At 43.5% G+C, this 11218-nt stretch overlaps 2 protein-coding genes across 3 annotated transcripts; one reads left to right on the top strand and one right to left on the bottom strand.

Moving 5' to 3' along the window:
* Positions 1-649: 649 nt before the first annotated feature.
* zic1 (zic family member 1 (odd-paired homolog, Drosophila)) lies at positions 650-3104 on the bottom strand. Its single transcript, XM_028432955.1, has 3 exons — positions 1855-3104; positions 1304-1467; positions 650-934 (listed from the first exon to the last, which is right to left on the bottom strand). The coding sequence occupies exons 1-3, from the start codon at positions 2810-2812 to the stop codon at positions 737-739; spliced, it is 1320 nt and encodes a 439-aa protein (XP_028288756.1). The 5' UTR covers positions 2813-3104; the 3' UTR covers positions 650-736.
* A 3571-nt stretch (positions 3105-6675) lies between these two features.
* Positions 6676-10954, top strand: zic4 (zic family member 4). Of its 2 annotated transcripts, XM_028432974.1 has the most exons (3): positions 6676-7263; positions 7372-8001; positions 9815-10954. In XM_028432974.1, exons 1-3 carry the CDS (start codon positions 6837-6839, stop codon positions 10252-10254), a joined length of 1497 nt encoding a protein of 498 aa, XP_028288775.1. In that variant the 5' UTR covers positions 6676-6836; the 3' UTR covers positions 10255-10954. The 2 variants fall into 2 exon arrangements, with proteins under 2 accessions (XP_028288775.1, XP_028288774.1); XM_028432973.1 differs by having other exon boundaries at positions 6676-8001.
* Positions 10955-11218: the final 264 nt, after the last annotated feature.

The raw sequence follows: 11218 nt of genomic DNA, 5'->3' as shown, positions 1-11218 counted from the left end.
TCAGACAAAGCAATTGACAGATTTTTTTTTTATATTTATCACGTACATAAACAGATTGACACGGAATTTCAGGCTTTCACTACACGATTTATCGACATGACATTAAATAACAACAATACAATGATACTGTGCTACTCAAACTGGACCTTGGACGAAAATGTTGCACTGAATAGGCTACAAAAGCACATTAATACTAAGAGTCGGTTAGGTCGACGTGTAGACTGTAGTAATACTGAATAATTCACATTTGGTACACAACTATAACATTCTTTTCAATGAAGTCTATTCATCGCAATATTCTTAGAACCATCTCATTTTCCATATATCTAGGGACCACATTTTCACAAATTCCCTTAAACTGTGATAGAACTATTTACAAAATAAAATATTACATTTTTACCAACTTGGTGAAATCCTTATGTACAAAAATTCAGGCCCGCAGATAGCATGCTTATTGAGATCTCTATTGAGCAGTCTCTCAGTAAAAATAAAGGAAATATTGAGTGTTTGTTGGGGGGACTTGGTGGCTTGTCCTTGCCTTCTTTTTAAGTCCATGCATTCTCTTTCACTGACATTAGGACAGCCTTTAATTGATCGTGTGGGCCTCCCGTGTTTTCTCAGTCCATGTTTCACTGGCTGACTTTATAAAGTCTTTGATTCCAAGCAGCTTTTTTAAATTCTGCAGTCTCTTTTCTTTTTTTTTCCTGCGTTTTTTTTTCTTTTTTGTCAAAAATATTTACACGTACCATTCATTGAAATTTGACGACAGCGTGGTGTGGCTGGTTGTGTGGTGGACTGCTGAGGCTGCTGGTGATATGGAGCTGCTGCTCTGGTTCTCTGTGGACGGTGATACTATGGTGGGAGGTGTGGACGACTCGTACCCTGAACTGGCCGCTGGGGATGGCTGCGATGCTGGGTTGGTGGATTCGTGGACCTGAAATAATCATTAAAACAAACAAACGAAAATTTATTTAGAGAGACATAAAAAAAAACGAAAATCATGCTGCACAAAGGATCAAGAATTTCATCAAAACACATTTAAAGTCCTGACCTGACACTGTAAAACCAGCTATACCCAAAACATAATTATTCTCCTTAAGATCTTAATCTGATTTGTCAGTTGAGAAAAGAAAGAAAGAAAAGTGTCAAAGCAAATTAACTTGCGTTGCTCAATTTTTGCAGGGGGAAAAAAAAGCTGCTTCTTAAAAATATTTTCATGCTTCTTAGAAGCAGCAGATCATCTTTAAATTCAATTATAGCACACAAAGAAAAAGAAGAAGAGAGCGTGAGGATTTTTTTTTACCTTCATGTGTTTTCGGAGGGAGCTGGGATGTGTGTATGACTTGTCGCACATTTTGCACAGATAGGGTTTGTCCGACGTGTGGACGTGCATGTGTTTCTTGCGGTCACTGCTGTTTGCAAATCGTCTGTCGCAGCCTTCAAACTCACACTTAAAAGGCTTCTCACCTAAAAGAAGCGAGAGAAAAATACAAGTTTAAGACTGAGAGGATTTCAAAATTTCATTATTTCATTTAAATATCACAGAAATGACTTTTTAATTGTTTTAGTCTTGACCATTATTGCCCACTTAGCCTGTGAATAAAATTGACTTACAGCAATAATTAAATCCATTTCATTATCATTTAAATATTTAATACAAAATCTAAAATAACAAGACTATAAAAAGCCTGTGAATTATTTTCTGTCGACATCTGCACTGAATCACATGTCAATGAAGAGGCTCCATCTGTCCGAGTTTAGATAATAACCCGGATCGCATGCATGTTTTAGATGGAACATTGTCAGCATTGATGTGACAGTTTTAAGAAAGCGCTCGCTCTCTGCGGATCTTACCGGTGTGAGTCCTTTTGTGAATTTTTAGATTTTCCGATCGAGCGAATACTTTGCCACAGCCGGGGAACGGACACGGAAAGGGCTTTTCTCCGGTGTGTACTCTGATATGATTTACAAGTTTGTATTTAGCTTTGAATGGCTTTCCTTCTCTGGAGCAGTCCTCCCAGAAGCAAATGTGGTTGGTCTGCTCCGGTCCCCCCACATGCTCCACCGTCAGATGGGTCACCAGCTCGTGCATCGTGCTAAAAGTTTTGTTGCACGACTTTTTGGGATTCGTCAGCTGCTCCGGCTCGATCCACTTGCAGATAAGCTCTTGTTTGATCGGCTGCCTCATGTATCGAAAGAAGGCCCCTGCTCCGTGGTGTGCGGCCATATTCATGTTCATGGGGCCATAGGCGTGCAGCTGGGTCGAAGCATAGTGGTCAGACCGAGGGCTCGTAACGTGGCTGTACTGGTCGGCCCGTCCGTACATGTCCCCCGAGAAGCCCAGCCGCATCTGGCTGTTGACCACGTTGGAAGACGCGTGGCTCGTCGCTTGCTCGTGGAGCCCTGGGAAGAGCAGGTGCCCCGCTGCATCTGAGTGTCCATGTGGCCCTGCGAAACTTCCGGAGGCGAACAAACTGTGCTGCGCCCCGGTGGCATCTCCGAAACCCCGATTTCTGAAGAGAAAGTCCCTGGTGGAGTTGAAAGCCGCCGTGGAGTAAGAGCCAACGTGAGTCGGGTGGTGATGGTGTCCCAAGGCGGCCGCGTAGCCGGGTGCCTGGGAGGAAAACGCCGTCTGTCCGGAGCCAATGTCGTGGGAGCTGTGGTTTATTTTGAAGGCGCCCATCCCATCCGCGAACGGATTTATCCCCAAAGCCACTTCTCTCTCTGTGACTTCGCCTGTTGAGTGATGCCGTGAGGAGCCGAAAGTAGTGACTCCTATGGTGGGATACTGCGGTCCTGCGTCCAAGAGCATCTTCAGTCTAGACTCGCCGAGACGACTGAGAGCAGAAATCAAAAACCACGCACAGATATTCTTCCTCCCCCTCTCTCTGTATCTCTTGTACCTCACTGGACTCAGCAAACTCTCGAATCCACCGATTTTCTGTTTACTTTTTAAGACGCGAGGAATTCCCCTACACGGCTCATCCGATGCACACGCAAAACCATGTATACATGCAATATTGTCTTTTGCGGTTTATCTTCCTGTGGCGCAACTTTCACCTCCTCAGTCAGGCGGTGAGCTCTAGACTGATAGTCGCAATCATTCCTGCAGATAAATGAATTGAAAAGACAACACAGTCCAGCCCTGATGAATGGGAGAGGAGGGGGGTAGTCACGTGGCTCCGGAACTGCTCGCTCATTGGCGGAGCCCCTTTCCCCCCAATAACATCCACTCACCAAATAACAATCCACGGTGCAGGGCCCACACTTCTATTGGCCTCTTTGCATCATCAATCCCAGATACTGTGAGATTGCTGACTGTGAATTTGGTTAAAAAGAGGCTGAATAACAGCACAACAAAAGTTGAGGAACACCAGACAACAATTGGACTCATAGAAAGCAGAAAGTCGAGTCAAGGCACGTTTTGAAGCCACGCACTGCGAACCAAATGTGTATTGTCTTTTCTAACAAGGGTTTATTAGATTACCAAACACACCCCTTTGTCGTGTAATTGGAAACGTTTTGTACAATTACACACAATTACACACGCAGATAGATAGATAGATAGATAGATAGATAGATAGATAGATAGATAGATAGATAGATAGATAGATAGATAGAGAGAGAGAGAGAGAGAGAGAGAGGTCCGTGTCATTAAAGGTGTCTTATTACACACAGAATGGACTGATGGAATATCAGGGTTGTTTACTGCACTGACTGCTAACCTGGACCCTCATGTCCAGCATTCAGCTTCTGATCTCCCCATGGGAAGCCCTGACATTTGATATAAAGCCCGTTCACTGTCATCACTCCATTAAAAGGCCTCTTATCACCAACTCATGCCTCCTAGTTTGAAGGGAATCCACATACAGTAATGTCTTGTTGTCTGCCTTTGGTGAGCGCTCTGCTTTCTGCGTCCACACCAGTGGAACATCTGTGCTTTAGATTTCCACATCATGCTCACCAGCAGCACCCCACATTGGTGAGGGTTACCTTCAATATTTAAAGAGAAGCCAGTATTTAACTTGGATTGACTACAATGCCTAACGTATCCATCACAGTTTGGCTTGTGCTTGTGCAACTTACTCATTTCTTGCAGGCCAGTGATGCATAGCCTGTGTGTAAAACGTTGTGGGTTGTCGAAGTTATCAAGTGGGATTTGCGGCGCTCTCTGCAGGAACCTCCGGCTGCTAGAGTTCAAAGCCACATGCACAGACGTGCCATGCGAACCATTAAAATATCTTCTTGGCTACTATACTAGTTTCTACGAGGCATTCTCCAAGTCAGTCTTAGGAGACCAGGGAAAAGGAGGAAGTTTTGTTGTTCTCAACTTAACAAGTAGACCTACAACCAAATCCGGCTTCTAGGTATCCCACTATTCTGCTTTTCAAATTTTTTGGAGGGATCTTACAACAGGTGGAGAACGGTAAGAATGGCATATCACTGAAAAATAGCAGAGAAGAAAAGAAACTGAGGCTTGATTGGTAACTGTGTGTCAAGAAGGAAATGTCTTGGAATTGTACAGAACTTTGGGAACGCACCTAAAGTTTCCTGTGTGCCTCAAAATGATTGTAAAAAAATAATTTTTGTGCGAAAAAAGATACACTCTAATTAAAAGGCCTATAACCTTTTAGTGTCATGATCCTAATGTGACCAGGAGACTATTTGGGATTTACAGTTAAAGCAACTAAGCCAAATAGCAAATGCAACGTTTTATGAGTCCTTGCTGCAACATTCAGCTCTTTTTTTTTGTTGTTTGGGACCATATACAACTCCCCAGCTTGCTTGTGTCCAAGAGTGAGTGAGTGAGTGAGTGAGTGCATGCACACAACTTGGACCAGAAATAGCACTTCAAAGTTTTGCGTTACGCTGGTGCTGTGATGCCTCTGAAGGCTACAGCTGTGAGCCTCCTGAACCCTAGGCGTAAAGGCCATTTAATAAACATCGTTTGGACCCGTCATGTCTTTAAATATTGACTCAATTTGTAACGTGCTGGATATTCTGCTGTCAGTAAAGATTCTGACAAGTCAATTCAGAGAAATCACCGAGGGATCTCTGGTTTAAAAACGTGTTTTTATCAACTTATCAGAATATTTATCCAGCAATGAGTGTCCCAATATATTCAGGTAATTATCTAAATTACTATATCTACAAGTCATCCAAAACACAAACCTAAGTTATTGATTTTTTTTTTTACTATTTATTTTTATCATCAGACAAAATAGGAAGTGTGAGGTGGCGACCGCAATAATACACGTGTGTTTGCTGCCTTGACAGATGATCAGCGCAGAAGTCAGAAGAACGTTTTTTTAAAACAAAATTAACCTCTTCTTTAAAGTCACTTCTGGCAGTCATTTCCTTGTTTGTCTTAAGCTAAAACTTGCATAAAATCACTCCAACCTCCTCCCAAAAATCCACATTTGAATGCACAACACTCACAAAGTTAAAACTTGTAACTTTTCATGCAATGAAAACGTTACAAGAAAAATATTCCACATTCCACAGTTATGATGGTACAGACAGATTGTTAAAATGCCGAGCATGCAGGAATGTTAAATATCAACGGTGCTGGAGTTTAAAATACGTGTGTAGGAACATTTTAACAACTACACAGTTCACATTTTTTATACCGCGCAGAGAGTTGGTATATACTTTAAAAAAAAAGACAAACTACATGCAAAAATAACTTACAGTGAGTGGCAGGCACTTTATAAAAGATACGGCAATTTGCAATTACCCATTACTGATAAAATCTTTATTTTAAGCACTAAAACAAAATCCGACAATAATCACTGAGCTTTATCCTTTGTAATATAAGATTGTAGTAACCTATACTTACATTACACACACGTTTAATTTTGAACTTAACTCTGCACCGGCACCACCTCCTGTGACCCTCATCTGCTGCCGTCCTCGGTCTAAAGCAAAATTACCCAGGATCATAACAACAGGTCCCGTCCATTACATTTTTTTTCCTTGGGACAATGGCCGCAGCTCGTCCTCTTTACACACACTACACACACGGATCCCACCAGGCAGAGCACGGAGTCAACACTGTAGTACGCGCTGAGGGGCAAACGGCTGGATATGTAAATATGGGCATTTATCAAAGCGAATATTAATGGTATGTACTCCGGACTATTTTAAAATCGCCCATGGAGGTTTACTTTGCACAAGTTTTCCTCCGCGGAGACCGATCTTTTACGTGCGTAAAGTTGTGCGTAATTTGTGCGTAAAGTTGTCCCTCTCGCGGTGCTGCACAAAATGAAGATATCACTGCAATATTTATGATCCTTACAACTTTTATTGTGACAATATGCATACCCTGGCGAGGCAGTCTGTTTTGTAATCGCATAATCAAAGTGGGGAAATAGGTGTTTCATAGCCGCGCAGCTTTTGTTCTGTGTGTCAAAAGAAAAGCGACTGTATATTTGGATCCACTTTTTAGCAGTTTTATTGTACAATAACCTTTGCATAACAACTATTTTTCTCAAGCGTTGCCCGAGGCACTGCGCATGCGCGCTGGCTGCTTGCTGTCACTAAGACATTTTTCTTCACGTTGGAAACTGTCACTGGTGACGTCAATCACAGAGCTCTGACCAATTAGAGCGCAGGGTGATTGTTTAGCTCCACGGGCTGCAGCGCCTACCATGAATCTCTATTCAGTATCAAAGCGTCCTGCTGCTGCCTCTCAACCGAATGGGATTCCATGTAGTCTGCCGATAGACTTAACTTTATAAAGTTTTTTTTCCTTTATTTTTCATTGCGATTAAAATATATTTGTCATCATCATTATTATTTTGCCTGCTGTCAAGTTATTCTAAAATTAGGAAGTAATGAGCGTGGATGCATTGGGAAGCCCCGTGATGGACCCTACGTTTTCCAAACGGAACACGGCGCTGAGATTAGTTGACTTGGCAGGGGCTCACCACCATCACCATCATCACCACCATACCCCTCAGAGCGTGACAGGCTTCCCGGGGTTCAGCAGCCATCCACACTCAATGGCTCACTCGCACCCTGGGGAGATTACTGCGGAACCCCGCCTGGGGCCGAGTCCATTCGGGCCAGAACACATGGGGCACTCCGCGGCCCTCAAAATCAGCCCAGCCCATCATTATCCCCACCACCATCACCACCACCACAATCATCATATGGCAGGCCACAGTGAAGTGGTCTCCAGTCAAACGGGAGCTTTTGGCCCGGTTCAGGCGACATCGGTCCCCTATTCTATGTCTCACACGGCCCAGGCTTTATCCGCAGGTAGGGATTTCCTCATCCGGAGAGATCTGACAGCTCAAGCCATGCCAGTACTGACTGACCAGACTGCTGGTTCAGCCTCTCACCACGGAATGTTTGTCTCAACAACAGGTAGCTATCCCGGACACTATGGTCATCACCCTGACGCTGGGAACCATACCCTCTTCTCCGGACTCCATCACGAGCAGCCTTCTAGCGGATCACCGGGTGGCCAAGCATTGAATGGACAAATAAGGTTAGGACTACCTGGAGAAATGTACGTTAGGTCTGATCACTTGAGTCAAGTGGCAAGCTCCAGGGCTGATCCGTTCTCCGCCTCGCCGTTGCATGGCTACGGTGGGCTGAATCTGAACATGAATCTCAGTGCTCACCACCACCACCACCACCACGGAGCCGGTGCTTTTTTCCGCTACATGAGGCAGCCGATAAAGCAAGAGCTGATCTGCAAGTGGCTCGAGCCGGAGCACTCCCCGAAGAAACTTTGCTCCAAAACTTACAGCACCATGCACGAACTCGTAACGCATGTGACGGTAGAACACGTTGGAGGACCGGAGCAGGCGAATCACATATGTTTTTGGGAAGAGTGTCCGAGGGAAGGCAAACCATTTAAAGCAAAGTACAAACTTGTAAATCACATTCGAGTGCACACCGGGGAAAAACCGTTTCCATGTCCCTTCCCTGGCTGTGGGAAAGTGTTTGCAAGATCCGAGAATCTAAAGATTCACAAAAGGACGCACACAGGTCAGTAACAACATATTCCTGTAAGAAAATGGTGTATAATTTGCCGAGTAAATTTGCCAAGCTGCATGTTGAAAATCTGGCTTTTGCATGTTAACTAGAAACAAGCGGTGTTTGTACAATTTTCAGGTTGCTTTTCAAGTCAGCTTTAATCGGATTTTTGTTTTTTTAATTTACGCATTTGAACCGTGGCAATTAATCAGCCTGCGCTGATGATACATCAGGACGCAACAGCTTCACTGGCCACCTGTTTGTTATGAGTTGCATCAGTGCTCTGTGCTACTTTCACAAAGGTTGGGTTTAGGGATTATGGTAGTGCTCACTCAGGCGTTTGACGGTTCAACCTCTTGTTTACACCACAGCACAAAGACTGAGGCCCACGTCAGGTCCTGTCCAAGCTGCTTAGTGCATGCTAGACATGACTGGCAGCAAAGTTAGGAAAGGTGCATCTTCACAATCAGCAACTGATCTGAAGATGTTTTTATTTCCCTTTTTTTCAACCACCCATTCATGCATGCTTCTCTATTAATAATAATATTTAATACTAATAATAACCTTTAGAAATACCAAGAAATGAGCATATTTATTATAAATATAATATTTATTTTCCAACATTAATATGACAGTTCAGTGTTTACATGGTTAAATATATGTGATGACAACAAAGCAACAAGTTGACAAGTGCACACAACACTCAGGTTAGCACAGCTGGCTGCGTGTATCATGGCTCATGTGTGTACTATGCTGCTCTGAGTTAACTGTTAAAACATAACAATGCTGCAACATGGCTGCTTGCCTCTGTGACCCAGTGACGTGTTGTGGATCTGGGAGTGGGAGGAAAAAAAAGAGGCCTCAAAATGTCGAGTCAGACTTGTAAATTAATCCTACATTCCTTTTTATCGGTGGCTGCATGGCACTCCCCCCTCTGCTCCATTTCTGCACCTTATGTATTATTCATATAATTTGCTCACATTACCTAAGTACAAATCTGTTAAATTATTTCTGTGTGTTGACTCCCAAGGGGCCTGGTCTTTGGTATCATGTTTAAAACCTATCCCGAAAGTGTGGTTATGACGGGGGCTGCCCCTGGGGTCTGTTCCTCGACGGTTTCTTGTACTACACTAATATCCTTGATTGGCTCTCTCAACCCAACAGCTGAAGGTCAAATTGATATTCAAAACCCGTAAGTGTAATTAGACAGAGGCAATTACATATTCTCAAAAGCTTTAATCGGAGGAGAAAAATCAGCAGTGGATGATTTCCGTGTAATTTATTCAGATTGTCTTTTTTTTTGCCTTGTCATAATCAGGTAGGAATACTTGTTATTAAGACGCAAAATGAGACCAAGTCCGCAACATTTGCAGGATTCCAGGCAGCGTTAGCACGCAGTGGGTGAAGCCTGGCTGTGGCCATTACTTTCATTTATCATTATTTTTCAGGTGGTTGTAGGCCTATGTCTGTGCACATAGCGTGTCTGCTCTGATGCATGCAGACGCCAGGTAGAGGCTCAGGACAGTAGGGGTTCAACTCTCCAGATGGAGACTAAACTTTTTACAGTGCAGCCTGTTTACTGTGCAGAAACATGTTTTAAATTTAACAACAAGAATAAAGGCAGCTGTACGGCAGCGTGGAAATAAACAGAGCTCCTGTTTATTTTTACATTTTGGGTCCTGTACTTGGTTGTTTGCTGCGTTGTGTATTTTAAGCACTTGAATCCATAAAGTGAGTCTGATTGTTAGCGTGAGTATCAAATGTCACATTTTAACTCTTTCATTCTGTGATTCACATTCGCTTGTGTTACCGCCACTGTTAACAGGTGAGAAGCCCTTCAAATGTGAGTTTGACGGCTGCGACAGACGCTTCGCCAACAGCAGCGACCGGAAAAAGCACTCCCACGTCCACACCAGCGATAAGCCCTACAACTGCAAAGTGAGAGGCTGCGATAAGTCCTACACACACCCCAGCTCCCTGAGGAAACACATGAAGGTGCACTGCAAGTCCCCTCCGCCCAGTTCAGGCTACGAGTCCTCGACCCCTTCCCTGGTGTCCCCCTCCTCAGACTTGGGCCGGGAGCCAGGGGGCTCCTCGGTGATGTCGGAGCCGGTGGGAGCCTCCCAGGCCGCGAATTTAAGTGAATGGTACGTGTGCCACAGTTCAGGTGCCAGCGGCGCCCAAACACCACCCAGCGGGCACTCCACACCCGACCCCACAGACCAGCCACCTTACAGAAACCCAGAACCGAGGGATGCGTTTTAATAAGCTGCAACATGGTGCCAGAAGTAAATGAACACAGTCTGAAAAGCTCAACTATTAAAAATGGTTTGGCTTTGGTGCCTATATGCCTGTGAAGGCCCACTGGTCCCCATTTTTTTTCTGTTTTTGGATGTGCCACCAAAAAAAGACACCCAGAGCCAAGAGACGCATTTAACCACATTGGAAGGGAAGTGTACAAAGCTTACAGACGTGCTAATTTCCAGGCACAATAAAAGAATATATTTTCAAACCTCAGTTACTCAGAACGGCTGGCTCAGTGCCTGTACGCCCTGACGGCTCACTGGTCCACTTCTGGAGGGAGTTGTATAAATCTGTTAGACAATGTGGTGCATTATTGTAGGCTAGGCATGTTGGTGTAAAATGATTTTGTAAAGTTCTGACTTCTTCAATATGTTCTTATTTATTTTTCAATCTGATATTGAAGGATTTTTTTGTATCATCGAACCAAAGTGCATGTTTCAATTAGAACACAAAATTGTACATTTGTAAATTTTGTAACTTTCGATGTGTTGATGTTGATAGTTTTGTAAGGATCTGTCTCAGCATTTGTACATTTTATGTTTATGTTTACAGCAGCTCCTTTTTTTCCACCTTCCATTTGTGCAGAGGGTCAACAATTCCGCTGATTCATACGCCTGCAGTATTTGATATACGACCGTGAAATTATAAATGTTTTATCAAAGTGGGCATTTTGTGGTTTTGTATCATTGTCGTCAATATTTTTTTTTGTTTTTTTTTTTTGGATATCTGAAAACGAGCGGCACTCAAAATGCGTACCGAATTGCCTTGTATTTTGTGAGTATTTTGAATAAATCTTGTATGAGAGTGAAACCTATGGAATTTATTAGGTATCTTGAAAATGCTTTTTTTGAAGTGTGTGTGTGTGTGTGTGTGTGTGTGTGTGTGTGTGTGTGTGTGTGTGTGTAACATAACATCTCCTCTTTTT

The sequence above is a fragment of the Parambassis ranga genome, chromosome 20 (genome assembly GCF_900634625.1).
Source record: "Parambassis ranga chromosome 20, fParRan2.1, whole genome shotgun sequence".
Classification (NCBI taxonomy): domain Eukaryota; kingdom Metazoa; phylum Chordata; class Actinopteri; family Ambassidae; genus Parambassis; species Parambassis ranga.
Note: the sequence above shows the minus strand (reverse complement) of the source record. Positions and strands in the feature narration are given on the sequence as shown.

What these genes read in the sequence shown, in the direction of transcription:
- zic1 (XM_028432955.1), bottom strand. Translation starts at nt 2,812, where the DNA reads ATGCTCTTGGACGCAGGACCGCAGTATCCCACCATAGGAGTCACTACT. An exon ending in TCACAAAAGGACTCACACCG is followed by an intron (nt 1,468 to 1,854) that starts GTAAGATCCGCA and finishes CGCTTCTTTTAG; the next exon opens with GTGAGAAGCCTTTTAAGTGT. An exon ending in CCCTCCGAAAACACATGAAG is followed by an intron (nt 935 to 1,303) that starts GTAAAAAAAAAT and finishes TGATTATTTCAG; the next exon opens with GTCCACGAATCCACCAACCC.
- zic4 (XM_028432973.1), top strand. Translation starts at nt 6,837, where the DNA reads ATGAGCGTGGATGCATTGGGAAGCCCCGTGATGGACCCTACGTTTTCC. An exon ending in TCACAAAAGGACGCACACAG is followed by an intron (nt 8,002 to 9,814) that starts GTCAGTAACAAC and finishes CACTGTTAACAG; the next exon opens with GTGAGAAGCCCTTCAAATGT.